General features: G+C 53.9%; 2 protein-coding genes across 2 annotated transcripts; both read left to right on the top strand.

Moving 5' to 3' along the window:
• Positions 1–9,288: 9,288 nt before the first annotated feature.
• On the top strand, positions 9,289–10,910 carry LOC121361171 (endosome-associated-trafficking regulator 1-like). Its single transcript, XM_041481606.1, is given in 2 exon segments — positions 9,289–10,642; positions 10,644–10,910. Coding segments are annotated over 2 exon segments (1,326 nt in total). The 5' UTR covers positions 9,289–9,515; the 3' UTR covers positions 10,843–10,910.
• Positions 10,911–13,238: 2,328 nt separating this feature from the next.
• On the top strand, positions 13,239–16,818 carry KCNJ4 (potassium inwardly rectifying channel subfamily J member 4). The gene is made up of 2 exons (XM_041481550.1): positions 13,239–13,407; positions 14,608–16,818. The coding sequence occupies exons 1-2, from the start codon at positions 13,370–13,372 to the stop codon at positions 15,935–15,937; spliced, it is 1,368 nt and encodes a 455-aa protein (XP_041337484.1). The 5' UTR covers positions 13,239–13,369; the 3' UTR covers positions 15,938–16,818.
• The last annotated feature ends 4,357 nt before the right edge of the window (positions 16,819–21,175 follow it).

Here is a 21,175-nt window from a genome sequence, read left to right as displayed (position 1 = left end):
CTTGGACAGGTTTCCCAGCAGGATGGCTGTGCACTGTCCTGGAGCCCTGAGGGCTGGTCCCTTCGTGTCCAGCTGCTGTCCCAGGATTACTCATCCCGGCAGGAAATCACCTGCTCTGTAGAGTGGGGAGGCAGTGCCCCACAGCAAGCCCTCTGGACCAGCTGGGAGAGCCTGGTCCTTCCTCAGGGCGAGGTGCCAGCCCGGCACCCCAAATCCAGGTGGGAAAAAACCCTCTGACGGTAGTTATTTAATCTCTGTGCAGCAGCCCAGGAGGAGGATTCACCTCCTTGGGGGCACCTGGCGGCCCCACCATCCCTTTCCCGCTGCCGATGGCTGCTCTGTCTCCCCCACGGCGGCTCCGCAGCTCTGAGCTCACATGCGAGGATGGGCTAAAGTAGCGGAAAGCTGTTGGATCCTACCACAGAGTTACTGACTTCTCAGCTACAGACTGCATAGCAATCAGCGAGGGGGAGAGGCAGCCAGGGAAAGGGAGCGGAGCGCTAAGGGAGGAAGAGAGTCAGGGAGAGGGGGGATCTGGGGACTAGGGCAGGGAGGCAGCAAGGTGCACGGGCAAATAATGCCAGAGGAGGAGGGAGCCAGGCAGGAGGGGGAGACCTAAACCCGTCGCTGAGCCACGAAGGCACATCAGCACTCCGTGGGATGGACGCTCCTGGGAGCAGAAAATTCTGAGAGGCAGAGGCAGAAGGAGAGCGCTGGCGTGGGCAGGGCAGAGTTAGGAGAGGAGCAGGTCGCAGCGGAGAAGTAGCTCTTCGGAGGGGAAAAAAATAAACCTGGGCTGGAGGCGAGCGAGGACTGCAGAGAGACTACCCTGATTGCTGCGGTCCGGCTGAGACATTTCATGGTGAGATGGAGAGACCGGCCGCTTTCCCCTGCCTCTGATGCTGGCTCGGCACGGCTGGAGCAGGCGGCAGCCCTCGGCAGGACCCGGGTAAGAGGCGGTGCTGCCGGGCGCGCTGCTCTCCCCACCGGCAGGAGAGCGGGAAGGGCTTTTCTCCCTTAGGAAAATAATGTATTGTTTCATTTGCCTTCGCTCTGAGGAACAGCTATAAATATAACTTAGGGAGAGATGCGTGGCTTCGTGTGAGCGTGCCAGTGAATAATAAAGTTGCCTTGTGTGCATGGCGTATGCACGCACAGCTAGCGGGCCGAGGGGCAGGGGTGGGCTCCTGCCTCTAAACCTCCCCAGCTTCCCTCCCCGCCCCCTTGCCACCCTGACTTCGGCCCCTTTGCAGGTAACTTCTTCATTTTTTCGGTTTTCTTAGGGTCTTCTAGCCCTGGGCTGGGTCTTGCTCACCTTTTGCTTCTCCTGCTCTGTAGATTCTTCTCTGAGCTCGCCCCGGCCAGTTCACACAGAAAAAGGCAGCTGGAGGCCTGCTCTGCAGGCTCTCAGGTGCAAATGGGGCTGAAGTGGATGTGTTTGCTCTCCTGCTGCCTGTGGAGCTTTTTGGGCTCCAGATCTGCCCTCCTCTCCCTTGCCTTCCACCTCTCCTAGCCCCAGCATGGCTGATCCTGCCGGTGGTGTTCCAACACCCCCCAAGACAGGCACGGTGCAAAGGGTCTTCTGGATAGTAGCTTTGGATGAAGGAGATCAGGAGGAAGCCACGAGGAAACTACCAGAGAAACTCTGCCTTTGCTCCCTGTTGACAAGGTCAGCTTCCCCAGCGGGCAGGAGTGGGCAGGCAGGTGTGCATGGTGCTGGCAGATCACCTCGGACATCCCTGGCCCTTCAGCCCCCTCCCTCCTGGGCAAATAGCCTGGAGTCATCCAAATCCTTCTGGCAAGAGCCTGGAGTTTCCTATCCCTGCTGCCCAGCCCTGACTCCATTGATGGCAAAGCCAAGAGCAGCTCTGGGGCCTCTCCCTTCTCCCCTTCCTCCCCTTGGGGGTGTGCCGTGGAGGGCAGACAGTGACAGTGCGCACGGGAACAGAGGTGACGTAGCTCCAAGGCTACCTTCAGCCCCGGCTCTGTGCCCTCCTTGGCTTCTCGGGAGGAGCCATCCACAGGGGGTGGGAGGTGTGGAGATGAGCCCAGGGCTTGGGGTTACCCGGAGCCTGGGAGCCATCAGGCAGGTGCATGGGGAATACATCTTGGCAGAGACATGGGAATGTGTCCCTTCTCCATTCACCACCAGAAGTGGCACCCACAGAGACATCCCAGCAGTGTGTGGCCACTCCTGTTTGCAGACACTGAAAATAATAATAATCAATACAGGCAAATGCATGCCTTAGGGGAAGCGTGAATCTGCTGGGGACAGGGAGTGGTGGGGAAGAGGACAAATGGTAAGGATGGCCACAGAGAGGATAAACTGGAGAGGACTGATGGGTAAACTGGAGGGAAGCGGGTTCCCTCTCCTCCACCTTTTTTTCCTTCCATCTCTCCCTGTTCGGGTGCCAAGATCAAGTGCCCCGATGTGTGGCGCTGGCAGGGGGGCGGGCAGTGGTCCTTATCCCTTGCAGTCCCCCGCCATGGTTTGCAAGGAAAACCAGAAAGCCAGGAGGTGGCCAGGGAGGGATGGAGTTACCTGGCAGGACCAGTCCCCACCAGCCTCTTGGCCACCCCAAGCTCAGCCATCGGCCACGCCCTGGGGTGGTGTCAGTGACGGGAGGGTGGCAGCAAGGAGGAGGGCACGGTGATGGGCACCTGTGCCATGGGTGCGGGCACGGAGCGGAGCAGGTAATGCCCTGTGCCCTCCCCGAGCCCCGCTATCCCCCGTTCCTGCGCTGGGCTGCCTTACCCCGGCGCTGTGGCCAGCGATCGATAGATGGATGCTGGCGTCTCAGCCATCGATCCCTACTCATCCATGCGGCTCCCAGCCTCCCCTGGCGCTCGCTTTTCTGTGAATGGCACGGGCTGAGTGAAGCGTCTGCGCCTGCCTCGCGACGCTGCGAAACTGAGTCAGGCCAAATCCCTGCTCCTGGACATCGCTGCTCCTGTGCCCCTCACCAGGGCCGAGAGGCCTCACGGGGAACCCCCAGAGGCACCGGCACGGGTTTTCCTCGCCAGACAAAATGGTTTTGATGGTGATGGTTGGGATTGGAGCCCCTTCTTGGGCGAGATGCCGATTCTCTGGCAGTGGAGAGCTTGGGACAGGCAAGGGCTGCTTTTGAGCCGGTTCTTGCCCTCAGACCTCTGAGGCTCAGCAGTGAAGGCGGTGCCGTGGCACAGGCTGCTGAGGGATGGGAGCTGGCTGCAACGTGATCCTGTTCCCGTGGCCTCAGAGATCCATGCACCTCCATGCCTGTCGTCCTGGGAGCCTGGCAGCAGGCAGCTTGCTTCAGGGACAGTTCTGGCGTTCACCCACTGGTTTATCTGGGGAGGAGATGCCCACCATCTCCTGGCACCAGCCACGCTGGCACAGCAGCACCACTGCTGCTCTCACTGGGGATCAGAGAGTGGAGGGTGGAGAACAAGGTACTCTCCAGCCCGGCGCCTCCCCACGCTGCCAGCCAGGGGCTCCTGCCGCCGCTCTGCCCACGCCCCTGCCACCGTGGCAGTGGGTCTGCCCCTCACAATCTGGACGGCTGTTTGATTTCTATGGCAACATTTCTCCCGAAACACTTCAGAGGGAGCCTGGTGCTGTTTGATAATGAGGGAAGCAGCGTCCCCCATTCTGTCCCCTGCAAAAGGCTCGGAGAAACGACCCTGACACATCTCCCCACCTCCTTCCCTCCCTGGCAAGCGGTACCAGCATTGGTACAAAGAGCTGCTGGCCCTGTCCCAGCTGCCTGCTCTCCTTTCCCCTGCCCTCAGCTTGGCTCTTCTCGCTCCTCTCGCCGGCTCCCTTTCTGCTGGCAGCAAGCTGAAGCACCCGCGCAGACTGACCAGCTGAAAGGAGTCAGAGCAGGTGGATGTCGAAAGTGCCTCTGCTCCAGAGGAGGGTAAAGCCCCGGGAGAGCTGTATGGATCGGCCCCGCCGGCAGCACGGTGAGCGCGGGGGCTGAAGGGCACCGGGGACCCCAGAGGCTGGGCAGGCAGGCGCTTCACCCCTCTGCAAAGCTCGATGGCTCGATTGTGAAGAGGCGGTGCCTGCCACGGGACCAGACAGAGCGGCCTCAGAACTCCTCTCCTCTCCCGTTCCCGTTGCTCCCAGCACCAAGAAACAGCCTCGTGTCTGGGCGGAGGTGAGCAGGCAGGAGTCGCGGGCAGCGCCGAGCGCCAGCAGGCGACAGGCAGGTGAGCAGGCAGCATCCCAGCGGGAGCGGCTGTCGCAGCCGGAGGAGCAGGCTGTGACAGCGCCCGTAGTGCCGGCGGGGGGGATACGGCAGTCCTGGCGCTGTGCAGGTGCAGCCGCCGTGTCCCGCTCCGCAGCGCTCTGCCCTGCCCGCCGTGGCAGCCCCTCCCTGCCGGAGAGCCGGGGCTAGGGAAGGAGCGGGCAATGGTCCTCCGTGCTGCGGGACTTGGGCAGCACTTAGGCTTGACTCCTTCCAGAGATGCTGGTTAAACCTGACGGGTCAAGCCGCAGCAATACAAGTCTGCAAACCTGTGGTGAAATACCTGATCCCCTCTCTGCGGGAATGCTGTTTTCAGCTTACCTGGCATGCTCCCTCTGCTCTGTTTCTGGTGCCTCAGCACCAGAAGGTGCAGGCATGGCTGAAAGGCAGGCAGCTGGGCCCTTTCAGGGGGCTCGTGGCTCTGCTCAGCTCCCTGTTAGCCTGGCGACAAGGGGGGTGAAGGAAGACTTTTTCCCCTGTCACTGAGGGGTTAGTGCTTAGCAGCCAGGCCAGGCTGGGAACTCAGCTGTCGTGCAGCAGCTGGGTGCAGAGAAGCGGCTGCAGCCTCTCTCGATCCGGGGCTTAGCGCAGAGCAGGCTTTGCCCTGGTTATTGCTTGCCCTTGCTGCTGTCACTGCTGTTATCATCATTCTTAAACTATTTGCGGGCACCTGTCTTGCTGGGTGCTTGGCAGAGTCACTGGCAATCCATCCCTCCCTGTCAAGACCACAACGGCAGCAGGTAGGCAGATGATGTAAGCCACTCTTAGCCCCCTTTTCCTGCACACTAGTAATTATCCTTGTCCCCTGAGTAGCCAAAAGCCATCAAGACATCCCACATGGCCAGGCACTTTGTGCTGAAGAGATGGTGAAGGGATGCTGCTGGGAATGGCTTTACATCAGGGCTCCCACGGGGCAGAATGCCCAGTGAAGGGAGTTCCAGGGATGTGGAGATTAGTGAAGACACCCTTTGCACAGTGCAGTTGTGCTAGGAAGCTGGAGGAGGTGACCTGAGTGCACTGCATCTGCCTGGGATGTGAGGACCTCAGGGACACCCCAGAGCCTTCAGTTTCTTGGCTCTTGCAGGTTTTGCACCAACCTTTTTGGGGTCTAGTCCACGGTTTTGGTGGCAGGGTGCTGGCGGTATGCCAGCCCCTGTGTTTCCTCAGGAGCAGGTGGGATGCAGTCTGCACCCTGGCTGCTACAAAAGCTCAGTTCCTTTTTGGCCAAGAACACCACCCCAGGAAGGCCAGGGACCTTCTGAGCATTTAATTTTTCCTGTGATGCCAGCTATAGAGAATAACACCCACCTTCATCACTCAGCAAGAAGAAGCAGGGGCTTCTCCCCAGCTGCCACTCCAGCAGCATCCTCTCCTTACAATCCTGCTCGGTCCACCCCCCAGCCCCATTTTGGTCAGAGAGGAGTGGGTGAATGCCGGTACCAGTCCCACCAACCCTACCACGGGGTATCCCCCAGCTAGTCTGAGATCCTGGGGAGTAGGCAGCTCTTCTCGCAGCGCCATTGTCTGGACGGTGCAGCCGCAGCAGAGATGGCTGGGGCGGTGTGGGAGCAGGCGGGAGGTGATGCTGTCACCTTTCTGTGCCTCTTCCTGACTTTGTCATCCTGGGGACCTTTGTGTGGTTCCCATTTTTATCTGTTTTTTCTCCCTCTCACTCTTTCTCTCCTTCTCTCTTCGCTTTCTTCTCTCCCCCTCCCATCAGCATGTGGGCTGATCACTGCTCAAACTTTTAATTCAGATGGTAATTGGAATAATAATACGGGCAGAATCCTTCTGGCTCCGTTGCTGCAGCTGGCTTCAGGGAGCTATGAATAGCTCTGAGTCACACACTGAGATGGTTTAACTTCAAATCATTTTGTTTTGTTTTCATATTACCCATCCTCAGGCTCCAGAGCTTCACAGGGGGAAAAAATATCCCCCCCTTCTCACTCCACTCCAAAATATAAACCGGGCAGAGGCACATGAATAAAATCCTCTTTTGGAGAGGGAAACTGGTCAGCGGATCACGCCTTGAGGGGCAGATGGGGACTGTTGGCACCTGATCTATTTATAATTATTGAACGAAAAGGCAGAAGTGTGTATATAAAAATGGTATAGAGTTGATTACAGCTTCCTCCCCTCACCTTCCATATGTCAGTTGCCTTTTTAATATGGTAAAACTCTCCTGCACGGTGACTGTGCCTTCGCGTGTGCCCGTACAGCGCCTGGCAGCCTGCCCTGCCGGCACGGAGCAGCGAGAGCTCGGCCGCTGCCTCTTGTGGCAGGACAGCCCCCCATGGCACAGAGCTGCCCTACGAGCCCCAGCATGAACCCTGGGAATATTCGTGAGGAATAGGAGAAGAGATGGAGTTACAAAGAGGATGGAGAGGGCGCACTGAATGCTGCGGGTCTGCGAGGCTCTGCAAAAAGGCAGAGAGGTCCCTCCTCAGCTTTTCCTCCGTGTTTCCGCCCTGACTCCCCGAGAGGCGAGAAGTTCGTCTGCCGTGCTGTCACCGTGCCCGAGCTGGCAGGCTGGGGCTGTGGATGCTGATCCCAAGCAGCCGGTGCTGTGCAGCCGGTAGCAGGGACAAAGGCACAAAGTGGAGCCACCAGCGGCTGCGGTATTGACCACAGACAGGAGAGAAGCATTTGCCAGACAACTCCAGATAAAGCAAAGACTAAGAGTGTAAAAATACCCTGGGATTTTTCCATCGTTGTCGCTCACAGTGTATGTCCCAGAGCACCAGATACGGTTGTTATAAAAAGAGAAGTGGGGGAGTGCTGTAGCGTGGACTTTTCTGTTCTGTTTCATGAGACTCTTCCATTGCAAATTTAAGGAAGGATTGACAATATATGATCTACTCTGGCAGGGGCTGGAGAAAGACTGGGATGTGCGAGGCACTGCACTGTGTACAGAGGATGGAGTAATGGAGGTACTGCCCCGGCACCAAGCACCTTGACCTTATTATCCTGCAGATCCCTTGGAAAGGGACAGCAGCAGCGCAGCCCCACGTGCCTGCTCAGGACCAGAGCAGAACTGGGGTGGCAGCGTGGGCTGGTGTGATGGCTTGTGCTGCTGGAGCACGGTGTCACACGGGAAGGAGGAGATGACTGCAGCACCGCGATGGTGTCCCTGGCATTGCTCAATCTAAGCCACAGGAGGGGGAAAGTGGTTGGGAAAGAGGGGAGGGTAGCACATGCTCTGGGGCTGGAAGCAGCTGCCGGCCCCTGGAGACCCATCTGGCTGGCTGTTTTAATGCTGCAAGGCAGTGACTGTGACATCCATACTGGCTGCAGCAGCTTTCAAAAAATGCTGGGGGGCTTCTGCAGGCCATAAACTCATGGGTGCTCATGTACACCCAGGACAGGCAGCAGAGGGGTGGGGAGGCTTCTGTCCAGGCTGCAGCCTCCTGCCTAGTGTCTCTCCTTGCTGCACCCACTAGCTTTGTTTCATACCACTCCACAGGATTGCCACTGACTCTGCAGCTTCCTCCTTCACATGTGGGTCTCAGGAGCTCCAAGAAATGCCCTCAGGCATGCTCTGGATTTGTGTCCCTGTCCTCAGCCAGGCTTTCCTCCCCCTTGTCCATGTGACAGGCAGCTGCCTGTTCAGGATATGAATACAATCCCCTTCTGCTGGAGACACCTCTGAGCCTTCCCCTTTCATTCCCTTTTTGTTTCAGGTTTCCAAGTTGCAATGGAACATTTTTGCAGCCATTTGAACTAGGTTTGCATAGGGTTTGGGCTCCTGGTAAGCCCCCAGGCCTTGCCAAGCTGGTGGCATCGATTTTGCCAGCAGGGATGTCAGTGGTGGCCCTGGCTGAGGAGGGACAGTGACCCAATGTGGCAGCAGTCCCCAGCCCAGGCGTTTCTTGCCTGCCTGTCTGTCCTTCCCATGGCGGCACCACGCGCTGTGGGGGTGTATTGGGGTGGAAGTGGGAAACATGTTTATTTTTGTTCGTCTCCTGGCTCGTGCCGCTCTGAGTTTGTGGCACTTGGTATTACTAACACTTCCCTGTGCCAGCTGGCAGCAGGGATGAATCAGATTGGCAGCACCACAGCGTGGACCCTCCACTGGCCGCTCAGCTTAGAGCGATGCCTAAGCTGGTGGCCAAAGTGCTGGTGATGTCTCCTGCCCCTGTCCAGGGTGAGCCCCAGCCAAGTGCCAGTGGCTTGACCTTGCTGGTGGAGATGTCTCAGTGCCCTGTGGGACAGGGCTGTCCCCTCTGAGCCATGCTGCCTGCCTGGGCTGGATCGTCCCTGTCCCTCCTTTACGCTGGAGGTCTCAGGTGGCTTCATGAGCTGCTGTCTGCTCACTGGCAGCATCCTCAAGCTGGGGTCAGCTCTACACCTGGAGGAGAGCTTATCCTCATGCTGCCAAAACCACCTTTTGCAGCTGTTGTGGTTTAACCCCAGCAGGCAGCTTAAGTATCACTCAGCCCCTCTCTCCCTCTCACTGCCCCCAGCCACACTGGGGAGGGGAATCAAAAAGAAAAGGTAAAGTTTGTGGGTTGAAATAACAACAATTTAATCATTGAAATAAAATATAACAATAATATATATGTTAATGATATTATTATTATTAATAATAATAATAATAGAAATAGTAATAATAAACACAGAGAGAGAATAACAGGACCCAAGAGAAACAAGTGATGCGCAACCCCATTACTCACCACCCAATGACTGATGCCCAGCATGTCCCCAGGCATTCATCAGCCCTTTCCAGTTAAATCCCCCAGTTATATTCTGGGCATGATGTTCTGTGGCATAGAATATCCCTTTCGCTAGTTTGGACCAGCTGTTCTGGCCATCCTCCCTCCTGGATTCCTGCGCAGCTCCTCAGTGGCAGACTATGGGCAACGGAAAAGTCCTTGTCTTGGAGTAAGCCACTAAACAACAACTCTGACAAGTCTGTGTTATCAGCCAACACTCTGCTGGCTACTATGAAGAAAATTAACGCAGTCCTAGACAGAATCAGGACAGCAGTTGATTGCTTCCTCCCCCTCCCCTGCTTCTGACAACTCAGCACACATGGAACTCGATGACATCACAGACCTTGGAATGTTGGTGGTTCCAGTTGTCCCCAGAGCCAAGATGCAGAGGTGTGTGGCTCTCCTGAACATTCTGGTGTTCTAAACAGAGGGATTTGGGTGGCCACAACAAGCATTGCTGAGGCTGCAGAAGGTGGCACACTGCTTGTCAGTGTCAACAGCCTGTATGGCCTGCACTCCAGGAACACAATTTGGATACTCCTGCTTACTGCAGCTGAGAGCATCCTGAAAAATGTCGCGGCCAGTTCGCATCTTTGGGCTAATGATGATGGTCTACCCAGAATCTCAAGGCTTGCCAGGTGATGTCAACGATGGTGGTGGTGATGATAACAGTGAAGAACCAGGGAATTCCCACCCTTCTGACCCTCCTTCACCCTCGTGCAAGAGCAGTAAGAGCACAGATGAAAATAAGACAGAGAATCTGGGAGAACCCACATCTTTCCCAACTCCTGGGGACTCTTACATGGTGAATGATAAACAGGTTGGGTTGGTCAATCATGAACTGAGGCTTGAGAAGGAAAATCAGGAGTTTCAGGAACCATTTTACAAAGACATGAGAATGTCCGACAGCTTGGCTGGAGATGAGAAGCCCAGCCCGACCTACCACCTTCCTGGGCATCAGCCATTGCCTGCCCCCCAAAAGGCCGGTACAGCACCAAGTGGCTTCCATGACTCTCTCCAGCACAGCTCAGGCCAGCACCTGGGGACAGAGGCCGCTGCCACACAGGCCCATGCCAGTGACCATTACGTGGGACAGCCAGAGAGCACCACGGGAGCGGAGCCCCAGGTGCTGCACGGGGAGGGCGGCGAGGACAGCAAGGACGGAGAGTCCCAGCCCCTGCAGCCGACCTACGACTCGCTGTGGCAGGAGAACAGCATCCTCAGGTCGGAGTACGGAATGCTCAGGAATGCGAACGTCATGCTCGAGGCGGAGAATTTTACACTCAGGCAGGCGTTCAAACGGCTCAAGAAGGACAGGGCTGTGTTCATGGGGGAGGACGTCGTGCTCAGGGAAGAATACAACGTGCTCAGGGAACAGTATGACAGGCTCCAGGGAGAGAATGCTGCACTCAGGAAGGACAATGCCATGGCTGGGAGAATGTTTAACAACTTCCAGAACAACTTGAAGAGACAGGCGTGCATGGTGGCGAGCCTGAAGGATCAGCTGAAGATCAGCCAGGCTGAACGAGAGAGGGAATCCCAAGAGCTCCAGTCCTTAGTCCGGCAGACTGAGTGTTATCTTCAGCTAGAGACCCAGCGCGCCCTGAATGCCGAAACAAACATGGAGAGGCTGAAGCAGCAGATCTTTATTCTCCAAGGACAGCTGGAGAGATGCAAGCTGGAGAATGAAAAACTGAGAACAGACTGGCCTGGAAGCAGTGAAGCACAACTTAGACTTCACCAGGCAAAACTCCCACAAACTCATAATGGGCAATGACGCCTCCCTCAGGCAGTTCCTGCCTCAGAAATGCTGCCCATTGTTACTGAGGTTCTTGAATCCACCAGAAAAATTCCCAAATTTTAAGCAGAGAAAGATCTATGAGTGCAGTTCTGTGTGAGTTGCATGGATCCGTGCACGGTCCGAGGCCATAATTTTCTCACTCGTAACCATTTAATGCAAATAAAAGCATTTACTTTCCCACTCTCAAATGTGTGTGCTCAGACTGGTAGCCTTCATCCTTTGTGGAAATACTTTCCTTGTGATTAAGTACCAGTAGCAGGTAGTGATGTGATTTTAGCTGCTGATACTCTGTTTGGGCACTGTGGAGCCAGCAGCAAAGGCTGCCCAGGCTCTGACCTGCAAGGTCCAGCCATGGTGGACTCTGCCACAGCTCCAGCTGACATGAGCTTCCATGTGGAAGCCAGGAGGAAGCACAGCACCACAGGATGCAGTGCTCTTACCCAGTGTGCTCATCCCATCCCGCAGCTGTACCAGCCTGAACTGGAGATAAACAAAGCCCTTGCATTTCGTCTGCTTCCTTTGCCCCTTCTTGGGAAGGGGGGAAAGGTGAGGAGCAGACGTCCAGGTGTTGCTGCACACGTTTTCACAAAGCGCCTCAGGTCCTCCTTCCTTTCTTTTGGAGCTGGCTGCTGCCTGGGCCAGAAATCCAAAATCTCTAGAGATGTTCCATCTGTTTTTGCAGCTGCAGAAAGAGAGTCGTTGGTTGTAGAAACTTTCAGGAAATTGTGAATTACTCATATGTGTGAGCTGTGACAGGGCCTTCCCTGTGTTATCGGGGTCAGCGCTGGCTCAGGATGAGCTTGGCATATCCAGGCGGGCTGAGAATGATGCCAGTTGAAGAGGATGCCTTTCCTCTCCTGGCTGGGGCTGGCACAGAGTGTTGTACCTAGACCGGTACAACCTAAACGTTGCCACCTCCCAAAGCGATGTGGGACCCGGCAGTCTGAACTCACCATGTAATCGCTCTAGTCAGCTTTATCCCAGCAGGACCATCTGTGGGTATGAACTGATCTCTCCATCACATCAACATTTCTGATTAACTTGGGTGACCAGCCCCAGGGTCTGCTATAGGTTTACCTAGCTGCACAGCAAAAATTCCTGGCCAAACTGACTTCATGATGTTGTAGGGCAACTGGTGGGAGCTGGCAGTGTTCAGTGTCAAAGTGCTTTTTCCTGATGGGGATTTTTGGGCAGCTGTTCACTTTTGTCTCTATATGGTGAGCTGCAGATTACAAGGTTGTTTTTTTCTCCTGGTCCCATAATACTCTTGGTCTGAACAACCATGTTTGTGTTGCTGCAGAGCTTTAACTGCCTCAGTAACTGAGTAATCTTCATCCCATCAGAGGTGATGTCTGGAGCTCCCTTCTTGCAGCTTTGCAGTCTCTGATCCTAACTGGGGAAAGCAGTGGCATCCTGGTGGGCATCCCTGGCCATGTGCAGCCCCATTCTGGGGCACTGCTGATGAGACAAGGATGCTCTCACCAGCTTTTCTATCCTGGGCAACATCATTTGTTATTCCTCTCTCCCGTCCTTGCACAACCACTTCCAAACAGCACTAAGCCCTACATTTGATCCCAAAATCCTTGTATTTTTTTTGCATATCTGGCAACCAGTGGCTGTTCATTGGTGAGGCTGGGAGGAAATAGACTAGCTGACTCTGTCTGCATCCACACTCAGCACTGGCTGCTGTAATCCAAAAGCTACAGAGCAGGATTAGCATGGGTGTACAAAGCCCTTCCTAATCTGTGAGTCATTAACCCCGCAGTGCATTTCACTTCCCAGCAGCTCTGGGCAGGTGGAATAGGTTGGCTCTTGGGTCTTTGGCTTCCCCATCCTTCTGTTCTGGGAGGACTGGGTTGGGACATCTGCTGGACACCCTCCCAGGACTCTGCTGCTGAGCTGCTCCTTGGATGCTGTACACAGGGCATGTCTCAAGGTTTGTTTCCTCTAACTGGCTTCTCTTTGGCTACTCCTGAGCCCTTCCTTTCCATCAGTTCTTTTGGGCTCCACCCATTGCTTTCCTTCTTTTATTTGAAACAGGGTGTTCTGTGCACCCTGGAAAAAATCCCCTCAGGGTTAGGCTGGGCTACGGGGATCCCTGCGGGCTGCTGTGCATCGCTGTGCTTTGTTAGTCCTTGTGTGAGAGGTATTTAGGCTGGTTGAGCTCTCACCCTGGTCTAAGCTCTGATATTAATATAATGGCTCAGGGCGAGGGCCCTGTGAGCTGCTCTGCTGCCGTGCCCTTGGTCTGGAGAGCGGTGAGCGGCCGGCCCCGCTCCTCTGCTGGGAGCACGGGCTCTGTGGGCCGTGCACCCAGTCTGCACCCATCAGCTCCTCAGCTGCCCAGCCAGGCTGCAGCAGGTGCCCCAAGGAGACATCCCAACGCACCCTGAGCAAAAGGCCGGGAGCGCTGTGCCCGCCGCTCTGGACTGCGATGGGTGCTGCGGGGGGATCTCACCGCCTTGTGCTTTGTCCTTCTCTGCCAGGCGCGTGCCCAGGAGCAATCGCAATGGCAGCGCTGGTCCCAGCTCGCCAGAGGTGAAACCTGGAGCTGCCCAGTCCCACGTGAGTGCTGCTGCATGAGCTCCCACGCCCTGCCAGCTCCCACGGCCCCCTGACACCCGATGACAGAGCAAGCCATGGGCAGCGTCCGAGTCAATCGGTGAGTAACCATCCTCTCGAGACCTGCTGCTGCTCTCAGTGACCTGCTCCTCCTCATCTGGCCCCTCAGACCCTAAGTTCAGACTGCTTTTTCATATATTCTTCTCAAATTACCTGTCAGTGGCTTTCCTGTTCCAAGGAATGACTCTTCTCTCCTTCTCCAATCCAAAACATATGTAGGGGTAGTGCTTGGAGGAATACTATGGAGGAGAAGCAAAGCACTGCATGGTGCTGAACCAGAAATTACAGATTGCAGCAGCACTGGAGAAGCCACATGTTCCTGGGAATCACATGTTCAGCCACCAGTGCTGTCCTTGCCATGAGATGGAGGCCCATTCTGGAGGACTCCAGCTGACATGTCAACACCACAGGGGGAGAGAGAGACTCGCAGGGTCCTGTGAGGCTGCAGCTTGTCAGGCATGAGGGCAGAGTCTTTGTGCTTCAGTGCACTCTCGTGGTTTCCTCGGTGGTCAGAGCACCGTCTACCATCACATCTTTAAGGAGTATCTGCAAGTGTCACTTGATCACATGAGGGGCAGTGTCAGAGCCAAGCACGAGGGAGGCGAGCCAGAAGGGGAAAGGTTTCCCAGAAAGTGTGTGTGTAGCTTCTGCCAAGGAAACTGCCAGTGCTTTGGCTTGATTTCCAAATTACACCTTTGGCTTCAGATAAGGGATGCTGGAAGACACACACGTTGCTGTGGCAACAGAATTGTCCTGAGGCAGGAAGTGTATAAACATTATCACCACACACCATAAAATCAGTGAGCACAGCAGAGGAGAAAAGAGGAACTCCCAGCCTTGTATTAAATGAGGGTCAAAATGTGGTCAGGCTGTAGGTGCTTGCTCCCAGGCTTCCTGGCTGTCCCAGCTACTGTCAGGTTTCAAAGCCTTGCATCCCTCCTCACCACAAAGGCTGGAAGGTACCACAGAGCTACAAGCTGCTGCTGTTTTGCTGCCCTGTCAGGACTTTGCTAGATGCAACATCTAGGCAGCAACACTCAGTGAACACTGCAGCGGATGTCCACCAGTTTGGTCAGATTGGCACCACGCTGCAATAATCACTGAAACGTGCTGTTGTGAGATCCAGCAGGGTGGTCCTGTAGCCCTGTGAACCACCCACGTCTCCTGCCCTTGCTGTCTCAGTGATTGCTGTTACCCTTCACGGATTCCTGATGGAAGTGCCTGTTTCTTCTGCTCCCAGGTACAGCATTGTCTCAACCGAAGAGGATGGACACAAGGTCTCTACGCTGGGCAGCATGAACGGGCACAGCCGGAACGGGAAGGGCCACGCTCCCCGGCGGAAGCACCGCAACCGTTTCGTGAAGAAGAACGGCCAGTGCAACGTTTACTTTGCCAACCTGAGCAACAAATCTCAGCGCTACATGGCCGACATCTTCACTACCTGTGTGGACACGCGCTGGCGGTACATGCTGATGATCTTCTCCGCCGCCTTCCTGGTCTCCTGGCTCTTCTTCGGCTTCCTCTTCTGGTGCATTGCTTTCTTCCATGGTGACCTCAATGCGCCGGCAGTGGCAGGTAGCCCCTCTCTCCTCAAGCCCTGCATCATGCACGTGAACAGCTTCCTGGGGGCTTTTCTTTTCTCAGTGGAGACACAGACAACCATCGGGTACGGCTTCCGCTGCGTGACCGAGGAGTGCCCGCTGGCTATCATGGCAGTTGTGGTGCAGTCCATCGTGGGCTGCGTCATTGACTCCTTCATGATTGGCACCATCATGGCCAAGATGGCAAGGCCCAAGAAGCGGGCCCAGACCCTTCTCTTCAGCCATCATGCCGTGATCTCCGTGCGGGACGGCAAACTGTGTCTCATGTGGAGGGTGGGCAACCTGAGGAGGAGTCACATCGTGGAGGCCCATGTCCGAGCCCAGCTCATCAAGCCCTACATGACGGAGGAAGGGGAATACCTCCCCCTGGACCAGCGGGACCTAAATGTGGGCTACGATGTGGGTCTTGATCGTATATTTTTGGTCTCACCCATTATTATCGTTCATGAGATTGATGAGGAGAGCCCCCTCTATGGGATTGGCAAGGAAGAGCTGGAGACAGAGAATTTTGAGATTGTGGTTATTCTGGAGGGGATGGTGGAAGCCACAGCCATGACCACACAGGCACGAAGCTCTTACCTTGCTAGCGAAATCCTTTGGGGTCATCGCTTTGAACCAGTCGTGTTTGAGGAGAAGAACCACTACAAAGTGGATTATTCGCGCTTTCACAAGACATACGAGGTAGCTGGCACACCTTGCTGCTCAGCCCGGGAGCTGCAAGAAAGCAAGATGACCATCCTACCTTCTCCTCCACCTCCCAGTGCCTTCTGCTACGAGAATGAGCTGGCACTTGTCAGTCAAGATGAAGACGAAGATGATGATGAAGTGGGTGTGGTGTTAGGGGGCAACACCAAGGAAGAGGGAGGTATCATCCAGATGATGGATTTTGGAAGCCACCTGGACCTGGAGCGGCTCCAGGCAACTCTGCCTCTAGATACAATCTCATACCGCAGGGAGTCAGCCATCTAACTCCTCCAGCCTCCCCGTTCCACACCCGTTGCCTACAGTCTCCTCTGTTCCATACCCATACACTGGATAAGTTCCTTCACCACCAAATAATGCCTCCCATGATTGCCTCTCAGCCCCAAATACACCAAGGCCTGGAGCTGCTCGGATATACTCCCTTTCTCACAAGGTCCTAATGCCCGGGAGAGGAGTGAGGATACACTGCTCTTTCTGGGTACGCAGCTTGGGCTAGAACCCCTTTCCTGCCCAGAGACAGGAGGGCAGCAGGCCTGGTTTCTTGTCTCTGGAGAGGTGACAGGAGTCCCTGCCTTCAGTGGACAGATTGGGACCCACACACAGCAAGTGTTTCTGCTGCTGAGGCGAGAGCAGACTTTCTGTCCCCTCTCACTATGGGTAGGCCCCCTGGCTGTCAAGGGTCATCGCCGTCACCGGGAGAGGAGCAACACCTAAGCACTGACCAGATGAGGATAGAAGGGAGAGTTTGTGACTCTTGGAGGGAGTGGGGAAGGGTCTCAAGGAAGGAGTTTACTTGCATGTTTGTTGCTTGTTGCACATGATTCTGTATATAAAAGAGAAGGAGAACTGAAATTGATATTCTCCCACGGCAAATGCCAAGCTAGGAGACAAGGACATTCTACATAGGCTGCTCTGCACTCTCCTTGGCTTTTGGTGTCTGTCACCTCCAGAAGCAGCTCGGCTCCATGGACTTGGATCCAGTTCTCCCAGTCCTCTTGAAAAACATGTCCTGCTCCTCTCCTGAGATACTGGCGGAGGAGGCAGAGCCCTGTGCTTACCACACTCAGACTGCTCCCTGGCGCAGCGCAGCCGGGATGACAGACAGGTGACCTGACTGGACAGCATTCCCTCCACTTGCTCCTTTTGCCTCCTCCATTCTTCTCCCTGATGCCATCAGCTGTAAAACAGAATTTGTAACTATTTATTTTTAATAAAGTCTAATATCCCAAGGGGAGGTTTGGAAGCAAAGGACAGACTCCAAGGCCGCAGCCTGGTATAGAGACTGATGAGGGTTATTAGGGCTGGTGTTTGCTATTTGTATGGCACTGGACCCTGGAAGCTCCACCATGAGGGCTCTCTTGTTCTGGACCTCTCTGGTAAAGACCTATAACAAGAGGCTCAGAGAACTTGCTCAGGGAGAAGGTCTTACAAATGTGTGTAGGGAGGGAATAATCTGCATTAAAATTACCAGTAGGATTGGCCAAGCAATACTATTTGCTTTGGAGATAGCAAGTGTTTTTCCCAGGGAAGGGTTATAGATACATTTGGTGAAGAGGCAGAGATGTGCAAGACATTGCTCTAGATTCAAAAACCCCATTGAAAAACCCAAAGCATCTCTTTGTGCTAGCGGCAAATGAAGGGAGAATGAGGGAGGACATCAACCAAAGCTAGACCTGTAATATCACTTTGTTGTCATTTCACAAAAGAGGTGAAAAGGTGATGAGCATTTTCCTTCAGGAGCAGCAGAATCACCCCTTCATAACTGCAGATGATATGAGGACAGAAAAACAAACAGGGAGCTCAGGAAGCTGCTCTGGGCACCCAGTAGCTGTACTGTGGTGGGGAATAGCTGAAGAAGTTATGTTCCACCTAATCCCTGATCTACAAACCAGAAAAAAGCATCTCAATATCAGCTTGGAATTGGTTCAAGAAGTAAAAGGAAGAGGGGAAGAAGCAGAAGGGCAAGGAAAGAAATAGCAGGACTGAGAGGAAGAAACAGACACAGCAGGCAGATGGTGAAGAAGGAAGGGGAAAAGGGGAAGAGAAAGTGAGGGTATATGGAAGTGCATTTGAGAAAGAGCACAAATAGACTTACAAGATGTGTTTAAGCTCAGACACGGTCATTTCGCATCTTAGGATGTAGATTTTGTGGGGGAACAGCTGTCCTGCCTGGGTTTGCTCCATTCACTGGAATAATTCCATTCCCTGGAATATTTCCATTCCCCAACACCCTCTGGGCCCAGCCATGGAGCCAGTTTTCTACCCAATGAACAGTGCATCCATTTCACTTCTCCAGGCAGCCAATTTCTCCAGGAAAAGTGCTTTGGGAGACAGTGTCAAAGGCTTTACTGAAGTGCAGGTAGACATCATCCACAGCCTTGACCCCATCCACTAATCAGGTCACTTTGTCATAGAAAAAGATCAGGCTGGTCAAGCATGACCTGACTTTCCCAAACCCATGCTGGCTGGGCCTGATTCCCCTTGTGCCACATGTTCAGTATCATGGCAAGGTGAATTGCTCCATGACCTTTTCTGGCACTGAGGTCAGGTTGACGGGCCTGTGGTTCCCCAGATTCTCCTTACAGCCCTTTTTGTAGATGGGTGTCACACTGGCTAACCTCCAGTCACCTGGGGACCTCTCTGGCTAGCCAGGACTGCTGATAAATGATGGAAAATTGCTTGGTGAGCTCTTCCGCCAGCTTTCTCAGTGTTCTTGGGTGGATCCCATCCAGCCCCGCAGATGTGGGTGTGTCTAAGTGGTGTAGGAGGTCACTGAGCTTTCCCTCCTGCATTATGGGGCTTTGTTGTGTTCCCTGTCCCTGTCTTCCAGCTCAGGGCACTGAGTACCCTAAGGGCAACTGCTCTCACTGTGAAAGACTGAGGCAAAGAAGGCATTCTCAAGTACCTCACCCTCTACCTCACTCCTGTAGTGATCCTCGGCTCCAGAGACCATCTGCCAGAGCAGTTTGCCTCAAAGCCTTTCTGAAATGATGGATTCACTGGATTTTGAGTGGCTCCCATCCCTTCTGGTTCTGCTGATGCTGAGGCAGAGCTGCCTCTCCTCAGAGCTCCAATGCTACCCACTTGGGAACAGGGGTGCCTCCCTCAGCACTAAATTTGAGAGTTTGCTGGTTTAGGAAATGAAGTCACCCCCTCCTTTCATTATTTACTTATTTTCCCCTGGGGGAATAAGCAGGGGCTGGTATTGACCTGGCTTTTAATACAGCTTTCAGAGTCGTGTGCCTGCCACTGGCCATGGAAACAAACTAATGGACCGAGAGAGAAGGACTTTGTGTGCGAGGACGCGGGCATTCAGGACACAGGCTGGGGTGGTGGCCTCCAGGAGAGGGAGAACCCTCATGGCTGGGCACCCCCTCACTGATGTACAGCATCCTTTGGAGGCAGGTGGCAGTGCTTGGTGGGGATGAAGTGTCCCCTTAGCTCTTGGGAGTCAATCACCAAGGAGTGAGTGGCAGAGATGCCAGGCAAGGGAGATACACCAGGGCCATGGGCATGCACAGCTGCAGTGGCTGGGGCAGCACACAGGTCAGCACTGCCACCCCTCCCTTTACCTGGGGGCCTCTTGTGGGAAAAATGGGACAAGATTGCAATCAATCTGAGGGAAGAAGCGTCATTCAGCCATACTGGCTCCAGCCCCCTCCATATGTCTGAACCTGCTGGATGTTTTCATGTCATGTTTGGCATCACGGTGGAGAAGACAGTGAGGCATTGAAGAATACCCAGCTAAACCCCTGCTGCTCATAATAAAATTGCAAGAAAGCTTTCAGTGCTGTCAGATCATTAGAGAGGGGAGAGGGAAGGGGTGGAGGGGAGGGGGCAGAGGGAAGGAGAGGAACAGCCAGTGCAGGAAGACAGAGGTGGTGAGCAAGTTTCTGCCTATCAGACACTCTTCGTGCAGCTGTGCTGCTGGTGCCACACACAGTCCCTCCAACAACATGGTGCAGCCACTCCAGTGTCAGTTCCTGCAAGCTGCACATGTGCCACAGGGTTTGCTGGTACACAGCAGCAGGACATCCTTCTGCACCTGCACACTGGAATCCCAGAGGACTCGTGCCCAAGTACACACTGCAGGTCCCTACATGTGCACGCCACACGTGGGGGCATAGTCCATCCTACACCACAGCTTCATCCCATAAACACCCAAGAACATTCACAAAAATGCCACACAGCAGCGTCTCAACAAGTGCCTCTCTGGCCATATGCTGGGGACTCCTTTAGGCAGCCTGTGAAAAGCCACCAGGAGAATCCATCCTGGAAAACTGATACACAGAAGGCTTGACATTTTTAAGTGTTTGGCAAATCAGCTGTCCAGGCCATTCGTAACTGTAAACACACTGCATTTTACCTTTTGCACACAGTGTGTGGAGCATCAGGTAGGTGATACCTTCTTGCACTCCAGAGAAGTTACCTTTAATGCATGAGAGGGCATGATGTCCCTGGGGTCCTGGGGTCCTTCCCTCCTCCAGGATCTGATGGAGGGACTGCTTCCCTAAGACCTGCCTCTAATCACAAGGAACTGGCAGCTTGCTTTTCAGGAGGAAGACACTGCTTCTTTGTTCATTCAACCACAATCTATATTTCTTTCCTGTCTTACTTTTGAACATCTTACTTGGCTCATTATTGAAAGCTATTCAAATACCAGAAAGATAATGGGGAGAGGAAGGACTTTTTCCCAATGAATAAGATCCAGGCACTGGTTCAGATCCTCTACCCCATGACAACTAACCACGCTCTTGTCACTCTTGCCAGCTCTCAAATGAATGTTGTTGTTTGAAATGACACTTGAGAAATTTGTTTCATGTTTTATTTTTGGTGACACTTTTGGACAACCCTTTTGAAAAGGAATCATCATTGGCACCTTTCAACTCACACAAAACTTGCTCAGCAAAACATTTTGATACACACTGCAACTAAAAATATTTTTAAGAAACACAACAATAATCTCAATTGAGGAGAAAATAGGTTCGGATTAGGAAATGGTGCTGGAAATGTCTGTGCTTCTGAACAAACATGTTAGGTTTCAAACAGCTTGGTTTTGTCCCAGTTTTGCCCAGGACTGAATAGGGCACATGGCACTGCCACAGCAGCTGTGCAGAGGCTCATGACCTCTGCAAGAATGCCTCCTCTGTGTTCTTTGAGCTTTAACAGCTCTCCTTTGCCTTTGCAGCAGGGCCTCTTGCAGCTTTTGGACCAGCAATACTAAGTGGCCACAGTTTTGAGTGTCACAAAAAAAAAAAAAAAAAAAAAAAAAAAAAAAAAAAAAAAAAAAAAAAAAAAAAAGAGGTCCGAATTTTTGGACAAAAAAAAAAAAAAAAAAAAAAAAAAAAAAAAAAAAAAAAAAAAAAAAGGAAAAGGAAAAAAGTCTTATCTTCCCTGGCAATTAAGGGCTTGCCCCCGCGAAGTCAATGGGACTTTGGCATTGCCCGTGGTAAGAGCAGAGCTGGGCCCTAATGGAGCATCACTATTGGAAAAGCCCTCAGGGCC

The sequence above is a fragment of the Pyrgilauda ruficollis genome, unplaced genomic scaffold (genome assembly GCF_017590135.1).
Source record: "Pyrgilauda ruficollis isolate IOZ18807 unplaced genomic scaffold, ASM1759013v1 scaffold56, whole genome shotgun sequence".
Classification (NCBI taxonomy): Eukaryota; Metazoa; Chordata; class Aves; order Passeriformes; family Passeridae; genus Pyrgilauda; species Pyrgilauda ruficollis.
The sequence above is the reverse complement of the archived record's forward strand: the minus strand, read 5'-3'. Positions and strand labels throughout refer to the sequence as shown.